This window comes from Yarrowia lipolytica, chromosome 1E (assembly GCF_001761485.1).
Source record: "Yarrowia lipolytica chromosome 1E, complete sequence".
Classification (NCBI taxonomy): domain Eukaryota; kingdom Fungi; phylum Ascomycota; class Dipodascomycetes; order Dipodascales; genus Yarrowia; species Yarrowia lipolytica.
The window spans coordinates 2,328,484-2,349,490 of NC_090774.1; the positions used below are offsets into that span (position 1 = coordinate 2,328,484).

At 53.1% G+C, this 21,007-nt stretch overlaps 9 protein-coding genes across 9 annotated transcripts; 6 read left to right on the forward strand and 3 right to left on the reverse strand.

Annotated features, from left to right (window-relative positions):
* Positions 1 to 770: 770 nt before the first annotated feature.
* Positions 771 to 1,436, forward strand: YALI1_E23292g (uncharacterized protein; the record flags this gene model as incomplete). Its single annotated transcript, XM_504146.3, has 1 exon — positions 771 to 1,436. One exon carries the CDS (start codon positions 771 to 773, stop codon positions 1,434 to 1,436), a length of 666 nt encoding a protein of 221 aa, XP_504146.1.
* Positions 1,437 to 1,749: 313 nt separating this feature from the next.
* YALI1_E23302g (uncharacterized protein) lies at positions 1,750 to 2,443 on the forward strand (the record flags this gene model as incomplete). Its single annotated transcript, XM_504147.3, has 2 exons — positions 1,750 to 2,253; positions 2,333 to 2,443. The coding sequence occupies 2 exons, from the start codon at positions 1,750 to 1,752 to the stop codon at positions 2,441 to 2,443; spliced, it is 615 nt and encodes a 204-aa protein (XP_504147.3).
* A 71-nt stretch (positions 2,444 to 2,514) lies between these two features.
* Positions 2,515 to 2,862, reverse strand: YALI1_E23313g (uncharacterized protein; the record flags this gene model as incomplete). The annotated part of the gene is made up of 2 exons (XM_002143040.1): positions 2,515 to 2,791; positions 2,840 to 2,862. The coding sequence occupies 2 exons, from the start codon at positions 2,860 to 2,862 to the stop codon at positions 2,515 to 2,517; spliced, it is 300 nt and encodes a 99-aa protein (XP_002143076.1).
* A 1,183-nt stretch (positions 2,863 to 4,045) lies between these two features.
* Positions 4,046 to 4,795, forward strand: YALI1_E23325g (uncharacterized protein; the record flags this gene model as incomplete). Its single annotated transcript, XM_504148.1, has 1 exon — positions 4,046 to 4,795. One exon carries the CDS (start codon positions 4,046 to 4,048, stop codon positions 4,793 to 4,795), a length of 750 nt encoding a protein of 249 aa, XP_504148.1.
* A 1,552-nt stretch (positions 4,796 to 6,347) lies between these two features.
* Positions 6,348 to 8,903, forward strand: YALI1_E23348g (uncharacterized protein; the record flags this gene model as incomplete). Its single annotated transcript, XM_504149.3, has 1 exon — positions 6,348 to 8,903. One exon carries the CDS (start codon positions 6,348 to 6,350, stop codon positions 8,901 to 8,903), a length of 2,556 nt encoding a protein of 851 aa, XP_504149.3.
* Positions 8,904 to 10,455: 1,552 nt separating this feature from the next.
* On the forward strand, positions 10,456 to 15,053 carry YALI1_E23389g (uncharacterized protein; the record flags this gene model as incomplete). The annotated part of the gene is made up of 2 exons (XM_504150.3): positions 10,456 to 10,525; positions 10,624 to 15,053. 2 exons carry the CDS (start codon positions 10,456 to 10,458, stop codon positions 15,051 to 15,053), a joined length of 4,500 nt encoding a protein of 1,499 aa, XP_504150.3.
* Positions 15,054 to 16,316: 1,263 nt separating this feature from the next.
* YALI1_E23452g (uncharacterized protein) lies at positions 16,317 to 16,775 on the reverse strand (the record flags this gene model as incomplete). The annotated part of the gene is made up of 1 exon (XM_068283062.1): positions 16,317 to 16,775. The coding sequence occupies one exon, from the start codon at positions 16,773 to 16,775 to the stop codon at positions 16,317 to 16,319; it is 459 nt and encodes a 152-aa protein (XP_068139163.1).
* Positions 16,776 to 17,453: 678 nt separating this feature from the next.
* YALI1_E23461g (uncharacterized protein) lies at positions 17,454 to 17,742 on the reverse strand (the record flags this gene model as incomplete). Its single annotated transcript, XM_068283063.1, has 2 exons — positions 17,454 to 17,649; positions 17,702 to 17,742. 2 exons carry the CDS (start codon positions 17,740 to 17,742, stop codon positions 17,454 to 17,456), a joined length of 237 nt encoding a protein of 78 aa, XP_068139164.1.
* Positions 17,743 to 18,789: 1,047 nt separating this feature from the next.
* Positions 18,790 to 20,871, forward strand: YALI1_E23472g (uncharacterized protein; the record flags this gene model as incomplete). Its single annotated transcript, XM_504151.3, has 1 exon — positions 18,790 to 20,871. One exon carries the CDS (start codon positions 18,790 to 18,792, stop codon positions 20,869 to 20,871), a length of 2,082 nt encoding a protein of 693 aa, XP_504151.3.
* Positions 20,872 to 21,007: the final 136 nt, after the last annotated feature.

The window sequence follows — 21,007 nt, forward strand, 5'->3', positions numbered from 1 at the left end:
CATCCAAGCCGTGACTCCTAAACTACAATACCTGATACTAGTACATACTTACGCTTTACTTACGCTTTACTTACGCTTTACTTACGCTTTACTTATCTTCATCTTCTCAAACATTCCAAGAAATTTCCAGAAAGACCTCTTTCGACCAGGGCGGCACGAGAAACGGTCACATGATTTACTAATTGGTGCTTCCTTAAGGCTCGGTACCTTTGGTATATACAAGAGCTCTACAGATCGACTCCAACGACACTTTCATTTCAGTTCTCGAAAGTGACTTGCGCCTACGCGAACAGCTCTCATATTGTGGACACAAACCGGTGCAAAACCCCCTTGCCTGCAAGGAGATGTTGAGAGTCGTAACTACAAGTAGTCGCTCTCTCACGCTATGGCCAATGGCGCTTCTACTTTGGCGACGCCACCAACCACTCTCTGGTTCAACTGCAACGCTAGTCGTGGGTCAATCTTGGGCTCCAGTGAGTCAGAAACGGGCCGGAGAAACGGGAAAAAGTTGATGGAGATGTTCAATTTCGCGTTTTCTGCGGAATCGAACAAAATCAGACGCCAAACCTCGCCCCCATGAGCACCCCTCCGAAGCTGCAACCTCCTCCACCATCCACTACTGTGCCTAACTCTAATGGCCCCCTCCCAATATGGTGTCGACGACGGGGTGCGGGAGCCGAGCCTCTCAACCACACGATTGAGTGAATTTAATTCGCCCGACTTTTGCTCCCCCATTCTCCCCCGTCCGCAACAACCGCCTTGCTCGAAAAATGGCCCGAAGATCTGCCCGATTGGCCGGAGAAAAGGCCCCTGCTCCCCAGGAGCTGCCCTCCAAGCGCGCCAAAAAGCAAAAGGTGAATGGAAGTGACAAGAAAGATATCGAGGAGTCCAAGACCGAGGAGTCCAAGACCGAGGAGTCCAAGACTGAGGAGGATGAGGCTAAGACCAACGAGTCCAAGCCTGAGGAAGTCCCCACTGAACTCCAAATCGGAGACGCCCTGCCGGAGAAACTCACACTGCTGGACCAGGACAGCAATCCCATCGATCTGAGCGCGCTCGTGGCCAAGGAACCCATCGTCGTCATCTTCGCCTACCCCAAGGCGTCCACTCCCGGATGCACCCGGCAGGTGTGTGGCTTCCGAGACAAATACGACGACTTCAAGAAGGTCGATGCCACCGTGTTTGGATTGTCGGCTGATTCCACCGCCGCCCAGAAAAAGTTCCAGACCAAGCAGAATGCGCCCTACGAGCTGCTGTCCGACCCCAAGCACGAACTGATTGGCATTCTGGGCGCCACCAAGACCCCCGGAAAGGTGCCCAAGGGCGTGATTCGCAGCCATTGGATTTTCAAGAACGGAAAGCTCGCCGTCAAGGAGGTCAAGATTGGCCCCGAGGCCAGTTATACCCAGGCGCTGGAAGAGGTTCAGAAGGAGTAGCCAAACGGATCTCGTCGAAGCGCCTGTTATATACCAGTATAGTATTGTATAAGACATGAGAGAATGACTAGACGAAAAGTGAGCGAAGCCATCAGACCAACCCACCCGTCGACTTGTTTAGGTGGGTACAGTGAGAGACTATAGCCTGCACAAGAAATCAGCGAATCACGGCTCATTGGCTCACTTCCACCTGCCAACATTGTCGCTAGTCTTGGTCCCACAAAGTCCAACTAAACTCAGTTGACCATTAGTTGCAACATCCCCGTTTAACTTCCTACTCCCACCGCACTCCCTCTACACACCTTCACCACACATGTCTCAGCACATTTTCGAGCTCCAGAACAAGCGTAACTCGCTGCGAGAGACGGTAGATGCGCTCTACGACGTGCTCAAGTCGCACAATGTCAACATGACCACTCCGCTGACCGTTGATGGCTTCCCGCGGGCGGATATCGACGTTCACCAGATCAGAAACACTCGCCACCAGATCATCCGGCTGGAAAACGACATTGAGGCCATTCAGAAGGAGCTGGAGGAAGCTGTTATGGGCCATTGGCAGAACCAGAAGGAGCAGACCAAGTCAAACGGTGATGGTACTGCTGTTACTACTAATGGCTCCGTTTCTGCACCTACCGCTACACCTACCGCCACGCGCAGCGACCACGTGGTCCCCTTTGCCGTCGTGGGCGTGGTGTCCGATGGCTCGCCTGCTTCTTCGGTGGGACTCAAAATCAACGACAAAATCGTACGACTGGGAAACGTGGAGGCTACTACTCCTCGTATCCCTCAAGCCTTGCCTCTCGCGGTTGTTGAAGGAGTGAGTATTATATTATGACATGGATGGGTTGGCTATGTGACTCTGAACAGGTTGTTTGTTTGTTTGTTTGCTAACACAGAACCCCGTGGATGTGGTGGTTCTCCGAGAAGAAGAAACTCTCACCCTCACGCTGCTCCCAGCCAAGTGGGAAGGAAATGGGCTTATCGGGGCGGCATTGAGACTGCTGTAAGTCGGTTCTTCCGCGACCCATGCTTATCGGCTCATTTTGACCCAGCTCTCTTTCTCTCCCCCTCTTTTCCTCTAACCTCCATGAAGAGTTGAGGCAAAGATGATGACATCTCGGGGCTGCAAAATGTACTGGTCTTCGCCCTCCAGCTCCCAGTCCGAATCGTTGATGAGCACCAACACCCCGGGACGCACACTTTCGTCCTGCAAGAAGATGTTTTTGCCCTCTTCTCGCTTGTGATCCGGCATCAGAGTCTCCACCATATGGTGCAACAGCCAATTGACTGAGGAGCCCTCCGGCACGTCCAGCACGTGCTTTTTGTTGCCGTCGAAGGCGGTTTCGAGCCCTCCACTGGGTTAGTTGACGTCGCGGGTGTTTCCTGCGCCTCTTGCTACTCACCTGAATTCCACAGTAATTTGCATGGTGTGCGGTTGGTATAGGCAAGAAGATGATGCATGCTTTTATTAATATAGGCACTTGATCTTGATTCTGCCTACAAGTAGATTAGGGTTACGACGAGGGGCATCTTTCTGTTGCTTTTGTGGCTAAAAGAGAAGTAGTGGCGACATCTGAACTGCTCCTTGATATATAATATGACTGATTAATGCATCATTTCAAATTTCAGCGTCAAGGCTGCCTTATTGCGATTGTTTTCGTTACTTATTAATATTCAACAAAAAATTGATATATAGTTATTTTTGTACTTGACATTTATAAAGTGTACTTTGGAGACGTGAGTTCAAATCTCACCGAGGACACAACTTGAAAATTTTGAGACAATTTGAGGGAAAAGATAAAAAAATTACCAAAATCGTCAGAAACGGTCAGAAACTTGTGAACTACTCAACCAATGCTTCATAAAACACTTTTGGTACTTCGACTCAACATGTAATTATGTAATTATACTCACACGTAACTAGATCCACATTACAACAGTTTTTCCCCTCTCACCTCACGCCCCCAACCCCTCCCACAATTACTAAGCAGCTACTCACCATTACTAAGCAGTCACATCATTACTAAGCTACCGTACCATTACTAAGCAAAAAACCACCATTACTAAGCAGCCACATTAGGTTGAAGTTATGGGGAATGGCGTCAGAACAGCAGAGTAAAACGGAGAGGCCTGCCATAAAATGGACTGACTATGGGAAATGTGGGTGTCACGTGAACGCCTGGAGTGGCTACCCAGCGTATGTGGTTCTTGTCTTTTTCCGCGCGGATTTTCCCCGTCAATTCGAAATTCCACGGCGTTCCATCAGCATCCACCAGTCACTTCTTGAGTCAGAGTGCCGTATGTTGTCTGAGATAGTGTGTGTACTGTATGTAGAAGAAAGAAAAAAAAAAAAGACATGGTGGGTTTATTTCGTCGAAAGTGGACGCTTTTTGGGCGCAGAAAAGGCCAATCTACTCAGAATAGAAATATGTATTTAATGGCGTGTCCATAATCCACCAAACTCTTTCCATACTTGCTCCACAAGCAGCTCGTGTGTCGTTCCTGTCGTATCTTTCAAACTTAGATTCAACTCTACTCCCACCACCAACATCTACTGTACACACTTGTTTTTGGACAACACTTGCACAACACTACACTAATCCCGCAAAATGAAGATCAGTCTTGTTGCTGCGGCCATGGCTCTGGCCTCCACTGCATCTGCCTGGGGCAAGAAGGCCGGCCCCGTTGAGATTCCCGTGGCTTCTCATCTGCAGTTTTCTGCCGTCGCCCAGATCGGCTCCAACTCGGACGTGGAGGCGTCTGACGCCGGATTTTTCGTCGCCAACACCTTCATCAACGGCGAAGACGTGCCCATCAACCTGGTGTTCGAGAACAAGGAGAAGGACCCCATCTCTGTGGTGGCCGTGGGAGGCACCTTCTACGACCTCAAGACCGACAAGGTGGTGGTCAGCGTCCAGGGCACCCAGGTGGGACCCATCAAGGTCGACAGCGGCAAGACCGCGGCCCTGACCCACCAGTTCGAGACCAACCTCGATGCCAAGGTCTACCGAAACGTCATCCAGGTCTACATCCAGTACGGCAACGAGGTGTACCAGGTGCACGCCTTTGACGGCCCCGTGTCGATTGTCGACCCCTATGTTTCTCCTCTGTCTTTCAAGTTCCTGTTTGCCCAGATTGTGCTGGGAATCACCGCCGCTGCTCTGGGATACTACGTTGTTAACGTGTACGCCATCCCATACGCTACCGGCACCTACGGACAGGAGAAGAAGCCCGTTCGAGCCAAGCCTGTGGTTCCTGCTGGCTCCGGCGTCAAGACTGGACCCAAGGGCTACGATGAGAGCTGGATTCCCAAGCACCATCTCGACCAGGAGAAGGTCAAGGTGAAGAAGAGAAGTTAAGCTGAGCCATGACCAAGGTTTGCGTGACAGATTTTTTCTTTTCCAAGCACACCTGTTGGTGGCGGACGTTAATGGATTGTGACACTCGTGTTGTCTGCTGACATTGATAACTCCTGCTGTCAATAGGTGTGTCCTGGTTACTTACTTGTTGATGACACTAAATAGCTAATTTATGTTGTACGTATTGCAACAGTGAAGAGTTGCGCGGCGACTCCACCGAGCGTTTTCGGGGTTTCCGAGCAGAAAAATGGATCTATCGATACTATCCCGTATCTCCGACAACGTCTGGTTGTATATGAGACATTGTTAGTTGAATAAGATGTGGTCGTCATCTAGGAGCCTAATAATACAATATATCTGCCGTTTTGGTCGTTGGAAGGCGGGAGTATGTCGAGGGACTGGTAGCTGGTGTTGAGGAGATTGTTTTGGTCAACTGTTTGCTTGATTTGGTCAAGTTTTGGTGTTGTGGTTGGTTGGTGGTGGAGATAGAACCAGTCATGAGGTTGTTGGAGGCTTTAGATGGCGCAAGTGTCTGGAAGGAGGAGTTGATAGTATTGATTTTGTATTGGCTGATTAATTCCATTGACGGATGCTATAACAATGAGTAATCAAGTCCTGAGAGTCTCTTCTTAGTCATGGCATTGTTGTGTGGAGGGACAGATGGAGCTGCAACAGATATATTACTCAACATGTTGAAGATGTTGCCAAAGGTGCTCAGATGTCGCCAAAAGGTGCTTCAGATGTCGCCCAAAGGTGCTTCAGATGTCGAATGTTCCTCCTGTCCACATCTCTGACAATCTGCGATGTCTTATTCACCAGTTGTAACAGATGCGACATGAGAAAGTTCCTCTCTAGCACTCTCTAGGCTAGTTATTCCATATTGAACATCTTCCGACATGTTTTTGTCGATTCTGTCGATTCTGTCGGTTACTTCTTCTGGACTCACTCTAGAAGCTAAGTAAATGTCAACTCCATCTGTCCACATATTAACCAAAAAACGTCTTTCTGTACCCCATACTGTCAATATTATTACACATTTGTTAAAAAATGAGCCATTTCCTATCATTTAATCCACTTTCAGCGTTGCTCAGGTTCCTGTAACCCCGAAATAGCACCCCCAGCACACGTTTTTTCTCAATTGTTCTTTCAACTAAATCAAACTTGCATTATGTAATACAAAAAACACCACTCACTCATGGACTCGTCCGGGTAAGTCGTCTCCCAAATTTGCCAGAGCCACTCAAAGTTTGAGAGTTTATTTTGTATGACAGATCCGCCATGGAAATCTAGCCAGTCAGTATAAACAGGTAACCGAAGGATTTTTTGCGCCGTTAAAGAAATTTATTGGGTATTTTTGCCACTCTCTCGAACCTCCAATTTCTCCTCTCTCGCTATCTCTTCTCAATCGCCCAACAAAGGCACCCTTCTTTCCACATCCTCCTACCCCCCCTCCTACCCTAACCCAAAATCGCACCGTAGTAGTGTCCTCTTGTCACCTCTACACATCTCAGTACACTACACCGACACCAAGACTCTCGACTCTCTCTTCGACATGTCTTTCTTCGGTATCGCACAGCCCAATCAGGGCAACGTGCAGGAGTACGAATTCGACGACACGTACGACGACAATCTTGGCGGACAGCTGGATGAGTCTGGCGACGCCTTCAACGACGAGACGTTTGGCGGCGAGGCGTCTGTGGGCCGGGATTTCGACTTCCACGGCGAAACGGCCAAAATCTCGTACGCCATTGACGAGGACCAGGTTGCCTACGAACGCCGGGCGCCTCAGCACGCCCAGATGCAGCACCAGCAGCAGCAGCATCAGCAGCGACAAGCTCCCCCTTCTCTGCAGCCCATGGCGTCTCTGTGGGGCGCTCCCGACCAGAAGGAGCGAATCATGGGCGACGAGGCCCAGCACGGCGGCCAGCAGGCCCAGCAGGCTCACCTGCAGCAGCAGCAGCACTACCAGCATGTTGCTGCCCAGCAGGGCGGTCAGCAGCCTCTGTCTCTGGAGCAGATTGAGGCGCAGCTGATGGGTCGACAGGCCCAGGCCCAGGGCCAGCAGCAGCAGCAGCAGCAACACGGTGTGCCTCCCCAGGGTCACGCTCCTCCTCAGGGCCACTTTCCTCCCGGGTACGGCTACCAGGGCTTCCCTCCTGGTTACCCTCCTCCCCAGGGACACCCCATGCAGTACCAGCAGCCCTGGCAGTTCCCTCCCCTGCCCAACCATGATCTCAACATGCAGATGATGATGCACTACCAGCAGCAGCAGCAGCAGCAGCAGGGACAGGGACAGTTCCAGCAGCCTCAGTTCCAGGGACAATCTCAGGGTCAGCCCCAGGTTCAGGTTCAGCAGCAGCAGCAGCAGCAGCAGCAGCCCCAGGCTCAGACTCAGGGTCAGCCCCCCGCTGTCGCTTCTCAGCCTGCTTCTCAGCAGCAAGCTGCCCCTCCTACCGCGCCCCTGGGCCCCAAGGAGGACAAGGCCATCCCTACCGCTCCTCAGGGCTTCCAGGGCCCTCCCCACTCGGGTCCCTACGGCTACCAGCCCGGCCCCGTGCACGTATCGCCCAACCACACGATCCCTCCCATGGATGAGAACGCGCGACTGGCCAAGCGAAATGAGATGATCAGCAAGCGAAAGCCACACAACAATCTCATGACCGGCGGTGACAAGGACTTTGTGCTGCGAGTCCAGCTCCAGCAGATGGTCACCGAGGACCCTTACAACGAGGACTTTTACTACCAGGTGCACTCGGCCATCAACGTGCGATCCAACCCCAACCAGCCGCTCGACGCCTTTGCGCGAACGTACCTGTACCAGCGGGGTCAGCGGGGCCGACGGGCCCGCGGCAACGAGAACGGCCTGCAACGTCTGCAGCAGCAGGTCCACAAGGCCGTGCAGTTTGTCAAGGACCACCCCAAGAAGGACTCCATTATCTCCCAGGGTGCTCTCGGTAAGATTCACCTTGGCAGCAACAAGGGTCCTCGACAGGCTCTCGACCTGCGAAAACGAGATGATACTCCCGACGCCGACAACTCTACTGAGGCTCCTACTGAGGGAGTTTCTGCCACCCCCGAACTTCGATCTGCTACCCCCGTGGCCACCACCACCACCACCACCGATGCCATTCGATCCATCACCACGTCAATCTCCAAGTTCAACCTTCAGGGCGGCTCGTACGTGTCTGCTAACGACAAGCGAGGTATTCTGCGGGCCATTGAGAACGTGTACATTGTGCTGCTACGTCTGGAGGCTGCAGAGAGAACCCAGCCCGAAGACGACCTGTCCGACGAGTTCCAGGTGTGGAAGGGAGAAAAAGACGCGCTGGTGACCCAGCTGTGGCGTGAGCTGCAGATTACTGCGCCCATCGACCAGGCCGACGGCTCGCTGCACCCCTTCATTGCCATGCTCTCGCATGCCAAGTGCAAGAAGGCCATTCCCCGAGTTTTCCGGCATATTTCTGCCGAGCAGCGGCTCACCATTCTGACCATGATCATGGCCCACATTGGCGATTTGGACGTGGTCAAGAATGGCCACTACAGCGGCGAGGAGTCGAACCTGCCCGCCAAGTCGCGGGAGGCCATTGAGGTCTTCTCTCAGACCGTCCTTCCTCCTCTGGTGCAGTACATTTCTGAGGCCGAGTACGGCGTCATTGTGGGTCTGCTGGAGTTGATGATGGATCGAAATGACACTGCTGCTGTTGTCAAGACCAAGGTTGGATCTGCATTTGTGACTGTTTTGATTTCCCGGGCCGAGCTGATCAACCAGGAGGGCTCTGTTTCTGCCGAAGATGAGGAGACCTGGAACCGCATTTTCAACCGTGTTTTCGGCATTGTTCAGCGCAACAATCTCAACTCCCTGTTCCCTCCTCGAAATGTGGACGATTCTTACGTGTGGCAGTTCCTGGCGTCCATCGCCTTGGCTGCGAAGATTGATCACCAACGTGTTATGGTTGACGATGTGCGGGACAAGATCTTTGGTACTATGAACGAGGCCAAGGCTCTTCCGCCAGATCTGTCGCAGCAGAAGATTAACAATCTGAACCTGTTCCTTAACGTCATGGGTCTCAATGCGACCACTTCGGAGATTGGTGAGTTGCAGGGGTGATTAGATGAGGGAGCAGTGGTTATGTAAAATAGGATTTTTGAGAAAAAGATGATTTGACCGTTTGACCGTGGTGAGCGTGTTAGATAGATAGGAGACGAGACTGCGTAGGGGCTCAGTGGAAAAGTTCATGATAGACATTGTGGAAGTGGTAGTACAACTAGACGGCGGCACGAAGGTACCGGACTGGCGTGGGAACTGGTTGGGAACCGGGGTCCCGAACTCAAGACTCTTCCAGTCTAGATTCAGAGTCGTCAACCAGGCTTCGAAGATATCCATTAGGGAGCATTTTGAAGAGTGCTGACATGGTATTGGCCTTTGATCTAGCGAAACATCTTTGGGCAAGGTCCATGAAGAGCACTGATGGTTACGCTCCAGGTCGACGGATGATGGCTACGGGACCCAGGATGCTCTGGTATGAGCACGAGGAAAAGGGAGCAGCAACTTCTGAGGTGTTTTGTCAACTTCTTGAGGTTTGTCAACTTTGAGAGTGTTTGTCAACTTCTGAGGTGTTTGGTCAACTTCTGAGCTCTGGAATCAGCAGCTTCATCCGTCATCTTCTCCAAGTCGCACGGTGGATAACTTCGGGAAGATCACTTGCAGTTGTTCTGAGGACAAATATCGATTGCTGTTGGATTGTGGATTATTCTTGTCAACTATTCAGCCATTGCTCGATCTACTTGGATCTACGTGGCTCCTCTACAGTCCATACAGTAGTGTAATCTCTGCCGAGGGGTTCTCATCATACTGTAGTCGGCTACATGATGTTGGAGTAGATACAGTCAGTACAATACAATAAAGGGCCAGCGACTGAAGTGACTGGATTGGTTGTTGCTACAAGTCCAATTTGAGAAACTACTGCCTTTATTCACGTGGTTCGTGGATCCGGTGATCCCGGTTGTATTCGTCCTTGTAGCTTGACAGACATATCTTTACAACTGGCTCTCGCAGCCCCACATTGCCGCCAGTTTTGGACGATTCAAGTTGATATACCGATTATAATGGCCGTTTGAAACTTGATGGTCTCTTCCGATTTCGAATCGGGTGTGTGTTTCGTTTGTTAGAGTCGGAACGTCTGTCTTTTGTAGCGCATTGCACTCTACGTACAGTATCCTCCAGACAGCTGTTGCTAACCCCCCCTCTCCCCGGGTGAAACTGCTACTGGTCAGAACACTCGTCTGCTCCATCATAGGTTGTATACTTGACGGTTCGAGTGTCTCTATTCAGTTACTTTGGCAATTTTGGGGTAAACAAGTGCCCATGTACTTTACTTGGAACTCTTCACTAATACCCGAGAGTTAGTTGACTGGAGCTAGAGTAGAGAGGGAACTATTGTACAAGTGCTGGAGCACCTGAATGGCGTTCTTAGCATGCGATATGATGATTTAGACATTAGTCAGCACGTTTTCTCGCCATACCTGCCCTCATCACCACTCTCTCGGCCTGCGCCTGGCTCAAGAATGGCACCTACATCTACAGCACAATACGTACAAGCATGTTGCACATTCTCCCAACACGCATGTAGGGTTAGGAAATTAGGCTTCCCCCACAGGACATGAGAGAGATGGAAAGACACATGTCATCACGAAACACAACGACTATGGATATTGTGGATCGAGAGAAGAGTGAGTGAGGCGAAGGGGGCGAGGGGCAGGAGGAGATTGTGGGCGCGGCGCAGGGGCGCGGGCCTCACGTGACGCCGGATTTCCCCGTACTAACACAGATCTCTCTGTGGATCCGATTTTTCTGGTTTCGGCCGAATGTCTGGCCATCACCTCGGCGATGCGCAAAAACGCGCGGTGGGCCAACTCGGGCGTGTCGAGCATCCTGCGAGGCCCCAGTGACACCAACGGGCGGTCGGGATCGGACATTCGCTCGCGTCTGGGCCTCCGAACCCGAGGCAGTGAGTTCACGGCTGCCGTGGACGCCCACCATCATCACCACCACCATGAGAGCACAGAGCGGGGTCCCGACGACCCGCTGATTGAGGCGTTTGCGCGTCTGCGCGTGGCGGTGGCACAGCTGGACTCGCTGGAGCACTTTGACATGTACCAGCTGTTTCTGCCGTTCATCGAGGTGATCAGATCCCCGTCCACCACCGGGCCCATCACCGCCATGGCCATCACCGCCGTCAACAAGTTCTTCGACTACAACATTGTCAGCACCCGCAGCGTCAACCTGCAGCATGCTGTGTGCCAGCTCAGTATCGCCATCACCCACTGCCGGTTTGACGCCACCGATCAGGCCGACGACGACGCCGTGCTGCTCAAAATCCTCAAGCTCATGGACACCCTCGTGGGCGGCGCCTCCGGCGATCTGCTCAACGACGAGTCAATGTGCGAGATTTTCGAAACGTGTCTCTCCATGGCGTGTCAATTGCGACGGTCCAACGTCCTGAGACGCTCGGCAGAGAACACCATTCTCGATATCACTCAGAAGGCCTTTTCCAAGCTGCGACGATTGGAGCCCGAACAGGAGATCCCCGTCGGAGCTCCAATTGCTCAGGAAGAGGTGGTTGTTAACGCCCCGGGTGTTGTGGACACTATCGTGAGGGAGGAAGGTGCTCCTGGTGAGGAGCCCAAGGAGGAGCCCAAGGGGGAGACCAAGGAGGAGACCAAGGAGGAGACCAAGGAGGAGACCAAGGATGAGGTCAACGAGGAGCCCAGCAAGGAGCCCAACGAGACGCCCAGGGACCAGAAAGGGGAAAAAGACGAAAAGGAGATGGCAGCAACTGAAACTACCACCTCCTCCACATCCACATTCGGAATTCCAGCAATCCGGGAATTCTACCGAGTCCTCACCTCTATCCTGGACCCCGCAAACCACCACCAGTACACAGAAAGCACACGAGTCATGTCGTTGCAGCTCATCAACGTGGTCTTCGAGGTTGCCGGAAAAGAACTCACCAAGCACCACTCGCTTCTCCAGATCACCACAGACACCCTGTGCAAGCATCTGTTCAAAATCATCCGAATGGACTCTCTTCCGCTGGTCCAGGGCGCTCTGCGGGTCATCTCCACCATGCTGCATACTACACGTTCTCATCTCAAGTTGCAGCAGGAGTTTCTCTTGGTCTACTTTATGAGTTGCTGTTGTCCCCTGGATGGACCCTCGGATGATCCCTCTTCCGATATCACTGCTCCGTCCATTCTGCTTGAAAAGAACTTCAACTACAGTAACAGTCAGTTAGGTGAGATTAGTAAGCCTGGCACTCCCAGACCGGATTCCAGCTCTCCAGGTGCTGATGATAACATAAACGGCACTCCTAGCCCCACTCAGGCACAGTTTGCCACTTCGCGAAGCCCCGAGATCCGAGAAGCAATGGTCGAGACGCTCTCCACGCTGTGCAGAGAGCCGTACTTTTTCGCAGAACTGTTTCTCAACTTTGACTGCGACGTCGACCGGGTTAATCTGTGCGAAAACATGATGCAGTTTCTGTGCCGGTCTGCATACCCTGATGCAGCCCAGTGGTCGTCTTCGTCCGTGCCCCCATTTTGTCTCGACGTTGTTCTTCAACACCTTTCCAAGCTGGTTGGTCGACTAGATCAAAATGGAGACGATAAGAAGGAGGCTGCTTCTGAGCTCGTGGCCCGAAAAGCCCGCAAGAAGGAGATCGTCGAGGCCATTGACGCCTTCAACGTGAATCCCAAGGTGGGTATTCAAAAGTTCCTGTCTGGAGGTCTCATCAAGGACACTTCGCCTACTGAGATCGGCTCGTTCCTGTTCCAGTCGTCACGAATCAACAAGGCCAAGCTCGGTGAATTCCTTTCCAAGCCCGCAAACCTGCCCACGCTCAAGGCATACACTGCGCAGTTTGATTTCGATGGCAAACGAGTTGATATGGCGCTGAGACAGTATCTCTCTGCGTTCCGACTCCCCGGCGAGTCGCAGCAGATTGAGCGAGTCATGGAGTGCTTTGCCGAGCACTACTCGTCCTTCTCCGAGAACCAGTCCGTGGTGAAAAACTCCAACGACGGTGTGGTGCTCTGTTTCTCCATCATCATGCTCAACACAGACCTGCACAACCCGCAGGTCAAGAACCACATGTCGCTGGACCAGTACAAGCGCAACTTGCGGGGTCAATGCGACGGTCAGGACTATGAGGCTGAGTTTCTCGAGTCCATTTACAACGACATTAAGACGCGAGAGATTGTCATGCCCGATGAGCATGACTCCAACGAGTCCTTCGAGCACTCGTGGGGCGAGCTGCTGATGAAAACTGACCAGGCGGGGCTCATGACGACCGACCTTAACTCGAACGCGTTTGATCGGTACGTGTTTGAGGTCACGTGGCGGCCCATTGTGGCCATGTTGACACGTGTCTTTTCCGCAGCTACGGACGACGCTGTCTTCAGCCGTGTTATTTCCGGTCTGGACCAGCTGGCGCGTCTGGCAAGTGACTTTGACATTGACGAGGTCATTCACGTGATTCTGGACCGTGTGGGAGGTATTATGGCGGCCCTGGGCGAACCGATTGACAGTCTACAGAACATTGACGTGTGGGTGGACCCCAGTCAGACGGATCCCATCACGGTCTCGGATCTTTCTGTGCAGTTTGGACTCGATTTCAAGGCTCAGATTGCCGCGGTGGTCTACTTTACGATCGTGTCCAACCACAGCGAGCACCTGAGCGACGATGTGTTTGTGTTTGTGGCCAAGGTGCTCAACAACATTTACGAGAACGGTCTACATCCTACTCCGTTGTTTGGTGCGTTTGAAAGCACCGAAAAGAGTGCATTTAAGAATGATTTGCCTCGAATTGCCGCTCCAAACAAATTTAAAAAGTACGAGAGCGGCAAGGAGGGCGTGGGTCTTCTGAGTACGCTGTCTTCGTACCTCACGGGAGGCTACAACGAAAACAACCAACCTACTGACGAGGAGATTGAGGCTACTTTGAGCGCTCTAGACTGCCTGGCGAGCTGCAAGGTGGATGAGCTGTTTGGGCGACTTCAGACCGGTGAAGAACCGACTGTTCAGTTCGTTAATGCCCTTACTGGAGTCCCCTCCATCTACTCGTTCCATCTGATGGCACTGCTGGGCCAGAAGAACAGCCATGTGACTACACTAGTGATAGACCGGTTCGGCGACTCTCTGGACGACGGTGCTACTATTAATTATCTTGCAGGATTGCAGAAGGACAGTGGAAAGCTCTTCGCGCAGCTTCTCAAGGTTGACTCTGAGGTTCTGCGTTCTCTGGCTCCTGAAATCGACTCTCTGATCCTCTCCTTTGCTCTGTTTGACAACACGGACTACCTGGAAGTGGTCAAGATCCTGGCATCCAACGTGGCATCCAGCGAACGGGTGTTTGAGTTAATTGAAAAGCACGTGGACGACATTCCCGTGGCCAACCTCGTGTCCATTCTTGACGAGTTTGTGTCAGTGTCGTCCGTGGGCGCTCCTCTCGAGCAGCGAGGTCTTGTTTTGGACTCTCTGACTGCGTCCAGCTCTGAAAAGGACGTGGATAAGCTGCTGAGCAAGGTCAAGTCCAAGAGGGAGGACACCAAACAGACCGTGGAGCACGTTATTCGCGGCCTTAAGGCCCTACAACTCGCGCACAAGGCAGCCTTCACACACAACACCTCTGCATACATTGAGTTCCTGGCTCATCAGAGCTATAATCCTTGTCGGCGAATCCGATCCGAGACTCTCAAGACTCTGGAGAACCTGTTGCGAGACAAGGAGATCTACTCGCAGCCCGGGTTTTCGTGGGAAGAGAGTGTGTTTGAAAACGGGCTGTTCCCGCTAGTCAAGGAGCTGCTCAAGCCTGAGGTGTACGAACTGGATAGTGCCGGAATGGGCTCCACGCGAGTCAAGGGTGCCATGCTGCTGTGCCGAACGTTTTTGCATTACGTTGATGCGGCTGAGGCCAATGGAGGCGATTTCGATAGCGTGCACGCGCAGGTGATCCAGCTGTGGCTGACCATGCTTACCATGCTGGATCGGCTCATGTCGTCGTCTTCCGACGCGCAGGAGGCGCTGGTGGAGTCGCTCAAGAATGTGCTGCTGGTGCTGGTGTCGTCCAAGCATCTGGATCCCCAGCAAGGCGGCTCCGACTGGGACGATTCGTGGAACCGGCTCGACCAGTTTGTGCCGGGTTTAAGAACCGACTTGTTCCCGGATAGCAAGGAGCCTGAGGTCAAGCGGGCTACGTAGGACGAGTTCGAGTGAGTAGTACAAGAGTAATAGATTAGAAATGTTAGTGGATGGATATGAGTATCGTCAGATAGAAGTCTGGCGTGGCCTCTGTCGCTTGGAGAAGACCCTCTCTATATCGAAGAAAGTCGATCCGTTCCATATGCAGCAACATACAGTTAACATTGACTTTAGGTGCATGTTTACATCTGTGTTTACATTGGTGTACGATCGATCTCTCTGCTGCATTATGTGGAAGATACGACCGTATAACGGTTGTCGAACATGGCCTGTTTAACGGTCTGAGAGGTTGTTGCGGCTGCGGCTTTGCACGGTGATTAGTCATCGGTGGAGAACCAGGATAGAGAGCCCTTTTGGACGTCTTGATGACTAAGAGGGTGGTGATTACCAAGAGCTGAAGAACAGCTTCCGTTGGCACAGCTTCCGTTAGTACGACTCCCGGCTCGCCCACCAATCAAAACCTCGGCTATTTGTACAGTCATGACGATGTAAACAAACATGCGTCTGTTACGGCATGTGTTTCGGAGATGGCGCATGGCGTGCTGTTGACAGGCACTAGCGGGTACAACGGGCAAAGCGGGCAAGACGGGCAAAAGCGGTCCAGAAGGCCCTCGTCGGGGGTCTATAGCTTCTCTTGGCGTCGATCCATGTCGTTTAGTCCACTGTAGTCTTCTCACGCCATTGTAGTGGAGTTTGAGCACTAGTTCAGTGGTTGGCGCTACTTGTAGCACAAACAGACCACTACAAGTAGTTTTTGCAGCAATTGCTTGCAATTGAACCCTCCGGTCTCTTGTATGTATCTCTTGTCCCCGGACATTGGCATCGGACTTGGTGTCTCACTCCATTCGGGCACTTGCCCTGGAAGACAAGCATCAAATACAGTGCAAGTAGACCTAAGGGGGGCCGGGCTAGTAGGAAAACTAGAGGTTGATAGACTTGCACTAACGGCTGCGAGAAGAAGCCCCTTTGGCACCAGTCTGGAGATGCCGATGTGGGTGTGTGAACTATAGCTCAACGTGATTATTCACCCTGTTTTTCTTCTGCCAGAGTCAGAATCAGTGTTGGAGTCAGACAAGTGAGGGGCAACTGTAGCCAGGAGGCCGCTAAAGTGCTCAAAACCAAGGTGTAAGTGCTGGGTGGTTGCAAAAGGAGACTGCGGATGAGCACTTTTCGCCGTCCAGGGTCGGATTCTTTTCTGAAACGAGAATACTTGGAAAAATGACGCACCTTGTTGCTCGTATCGCATCGAACGACCGGCCAAGGTCAACGTTGCTTGTTGCAAGACAAGGCGAGAAGGGCGAGAAGGGCGGGCGCTGCGGCCACAATGGCGGTATCAGTCGACTCGGGCCAGTGAGCTGATTCCAGATGTGAAACAGTCACGTCCGTGGCGCAACTGTGGCGCATTCGGTGGCGGTTGCAAGACACTGGGCGAGGGGAGACAAGGTTCGTACAAAGACGTTGCGAGGCGTATTGTGGCGTTGGTGAGTACGATACAAATACGACGTCACGCACGTGGCGTGCAATCCCCCGTCCATTAGTCATTGTGCAGCCATACTTGGTCGATTTGAAATCCGCTGCCATTTTCCACCGACGTGGCCACCTCCATTTCGACCCATTTCGACCCATTTCGACCCATTTCGACCCATTTGACATGTGATTTTTGTTAATAGCAATTAGATGGGGGATCCCGTGACTGCATGTGCAGTGCATATGCATGTGCATACTGGTGCACTCCTAGTGCATCCTGGTGCATACTGCACCCGCATACTGGCTAATTAGGAAATGGGCCGGGCAGCCAATACGTACATGCACCTTTTATACAGTAGTTAGTAAGGTTGCAATATGCTTCAGATTGGCAGATGGTAGGGTTTTGGCCGGTCCGAGGACTGAGCGGCTTTTATCCTGTCTGGAGCTGGTGCCCAGACTTTTGACGGCTTGGCGTCATCGCAGGGTCCACGGTAATGTTGCTGGTTGACGCCCGCCACAGCTTAGTCATCCGGGCAAGTCTTCGGGCAACGGAGACTGGTGGCTCTCTGGAGCAGTTACACTCCTCTCGCCCTGACCGCAGTAATATGAGGTCAGATGGCGGGGAAAAATTACCTCTAGCTTTGGAGCTTTGTAGCCATTAAAGGTGTAACTTTGGAAATGAAAATTGTATTCGCTATTGCAGCTTGCTGTGGAGAGCGGTGGTGAAAGGGCGACCGTGTGGAGTTTTGGAGGGGGGCGGGTGGGCGGCGGTGATCCGGGGGTTGGGGTGTTGTTCTGGAGGAATATCGGGTCAATGGGCGCCAACCTGCTGCCGTCCTTTGGGCGACCCGGTCATGTCCTGTCTCTCTGAGATTGTTTGCGGCATTTTGGCACTGTAATTTTTTGGGCATGTCCAGTGGATTAACGCCGGGTCTAAACTTTGGGACGTCTTGAGCCTCCCTGCGTTGGTGGACCTCTCTCGATACGGCAACCGAGTGAGTAATATAGACCCTTCACAGGCTCGGGCAAAGTGGAGAGGTGCGTCTTTCGCATGTTGCTGTTGAGAGAGAGACATAGAGTCAGGGCCAGTGCAAGTGCAGTGCAAGTGCAAGTGCAAGTACAACTTTTGCTACAAGATGCTGGACAAGCAAAGGAGGCCTTGGCCAAGTGCAAGTAGCTACAAGTAGTGCGTTCCAGTGCCAGAAGCCCTGGACTCTGTCATCTGACCCTGTGGAGCCACCGCTGAGGCTAAGAGCCGTTTTATTTTTGTCTTCCGTTGCTTTTCGCTACATCCACCCGCCGTTGTGCACTGCCTCGCTCGCCAAAATCAATGTATCGGGCTCCGGGACAGCCCACAGCTGGGTAGCGAGCGACAGTCAGCAGGGAGCAACGAGAGCAACCTGTGAGCAGTGTGCGTGAGAGCAAGGCACGGGAAACGGGCCCAAAACGGACCCAAAACGCTCCATTTTTGTCGCCATGTGGGTCGAGGCGCAGTCCGGAGCTCAACTCCAGGTTGAGACCATTAAATTCCGTATACACACTTGTCCCTCTCCCTTCCACAAACATCCCCCCCCCTGGCAGTATACGAGCTCACCTCAACTCCAAGGCCAATATATCAATATAGCGTGTCGGTCTATGCTGTTTGAGATATCTCCGAAATTTAAATCCGCCGATGTAGTGCACTTGCAGCAAGGCGGTGGCGTCACTCGGCAACGCCGGGAAATAGGGATGGAGAGCGCGAGGACGCGGCTTGGGGGGAGGCGGACGACTGCGGGGGCCATTGGCACCGTCGAAACCTGTGGAACCCCTCGGAACCTCCCCAACCATTGTCGCTCGAATGGAGCTCTCGTTTGACTTTGTCTTTTCCTGGCCCCTATTTCTTGCCAATTAGTTTGCCCTATTTCTCTAAAAAAGCCAGGGCTGAAAAAGAGCTTATGCACGGTGTAAAGTTTAAATGTACATGTTGGCCTCTTTGGGCAGTGGACGCATTAAACTCTGCAAACTTAAGGTCGCAGCTGAGATGCACCATGTGCCCAGATAAAGACAAGCAGCGGGCGAGTCTAAATAAAAGTATTATGTCATTGCCGAAGTCATCCACGCACAAAGTCAAGTCATTATCTTCGGTGACTTTGCTCCTTTTTTTTTTTTTTCCCTTTTCTCGCTCACCCTATTTCATACTCCCGGCGCCCACATCACTCAAACACAAACACAAACACAACCACCAGCCCACACACACACCTCCGCTAGCCACCGGATCCTCTCAGCAGCAATGAAAGTGTCCATTCTCCTAGCAGCGGCTACTGCAGCCTCCGCAATTGCTCTCCCACAACTCCACAGACGTCACGAGGGACATGATGAGACAGAAGCCACGGGCATCACCAACACACCCCACAGTAACGACAAGACAAACATCAACGATATCAACGATAACAACGATGCAACCTCGCCATCAGCACATAGCCATAGCAATACCCACAGCGGCAACTCGACACACGACAATGAAGACATGATGGAACCCAACCCAGCATCAATGAACGGAGGCCACCACTCCCACGGCCTGCCCATTCTGGCGCACCCCGAAAAACTCGAGCCCCAGCAGCTGGCGTACTGGACCGCCTACGACCCCACCAACTTCTTCAACACAGAAACCCCCGGCCAGAGCCTTCTCACCTGGCACATCCTCATGGTGGCCACCGCTTGGATCGGCGTCTATCCCATCGCGGTGATGTTGTCGTCGGCCAAATCGGGCCTGTACCTCCCGGTCCAGACCGCCCAAGTGGTCATGGTGGCGCTCGGAGCCATTTTCCTAGGCATGTACGGATCGTCCCCCGAGGTGGAAAAGATGTACCCCGGCGCCATCTACGGAAAGTTTACCGTGCTCGTTCTCATCCTGTCGCTGGTGCACTACCTGGCGGCCCTGCTGACCTCGCTCGCCTACCGAGACACCACACCCAACGATAGCGACCCCCGCCAGCTGGCCGAGGCGTTCCAGCTGCAGCCCTACCACCGGGTCAGCGACTCCGACTCAGACCACACCCTCAATGGCACTCCCTCCGCGACCCCCTCCGTTCCCCAGCCCTCCAAGTTCCGAATCTCCGAAGACGCCGAGGACGATACCCCCATGTCTCCCTGCCAGTACTACGGAGACGACGAGTGTGGAGGAGCCGAGGCTGCTTCTTCGTCCTCGATGCGGCCCCAGCCCTTTGAGCAGAAGATGGAGGACAAGTGGGTCGCACGGCTGATGGCCAACTCCCATGTCAGCAGCACCGTCGACCGGTTCGGAGCCCTGGCCAACTTTGTGCACACCTACCTCCAGGGCATTATGCTGCTCGTGGCGTTTGCATACGTGATCTGCGGCGTGGTGACTGGCTGTCGCCTAGGCATGGGCCACAATGTGTTCAACATTCTCGCTCACTTTATCAAGGGCGGTGTCTTCACCGTGCTCGGTCTCTTCACCTTTGCTCGTTACGTCGGCGTCTTCACCGACAAGGGCTGGGCCTGGAACCTGAACCAGGAGCAGGTCAACAGCGTCAAGATGCTGCATTCTCGAAGCAGGGCCAACTCGCGCGGTTCTCGACGACGAGCGCGATCTTCTCCCCCCGCTCCCACCAAGATGACTGCTCTGTCTGTGGCTCGAACCGCAGTTTCCAAGGTGTTTGGCGTGCTGGCCTTCCTCAAGCCCCAGTCCTTCACGTTTGAGTTTGTCGAGTCCGCGCTCATTCTCATTTACGGCGTGCCCAACATCTTCATGGAGCACCTCGCTTCTAAGGACGGTCATTGGACGCCCGCAGACCTGCAGCATGCCTCCATTGCCTTCATGTTCATTGGCGGCGGTCTGTCTGGCGTGCTGCTCGAGTCTGCCCTGGTGCGAAAGCTTCTGAGCTCCAAGACGTACCCCATGTCCTTTAACCCCTTCCCCGCGCTCACCATTTTCTGGACCGGCATTCTCATGTCCCAGCACGCCCAGGCGCTGCCTCTGTCCACTGCTATCCACACCCAGTGGGGCTACCTGCTGGCCATTGGCGCCGTCTTCCGAGGAATCACCTACTTGCAGTACTTTATCGTGTACTCGCAGGCTCTGGCTCGACTTGACGGGGGTGCTGAGATGAATGTGGACCAGCTGACTCTGCCCAGCCGTCCCTTCACGGAAATTGTGGCATCCTTCTGTCTCATTTCTGGTGGTCTGGTATTCATGCAGAGCAACCGAGAGACGGTCGAGGCGTTTGTTTACCGGGGCATTGACTCCATGTTCACTCTCAACGTGACTGTGGGCGTCACCTCGTTCATCATGGCATGGGAGCTTGTGGTTCTTGCCATCAAGGGCTGGGCTTCTCGACGGAAGCGAGTTTAAGGATTACGAGTCGGGAATCGCGAGTGAGGATTTCTGCCATTGAGGTCAGCATTGTTCTGGCTGTGGAAATAATTGGGGGGGGGGGGAGGGGAGAGAAGGGCCGGGATTGGTCGCGTCCGGTGTCTCTCTCCCATGG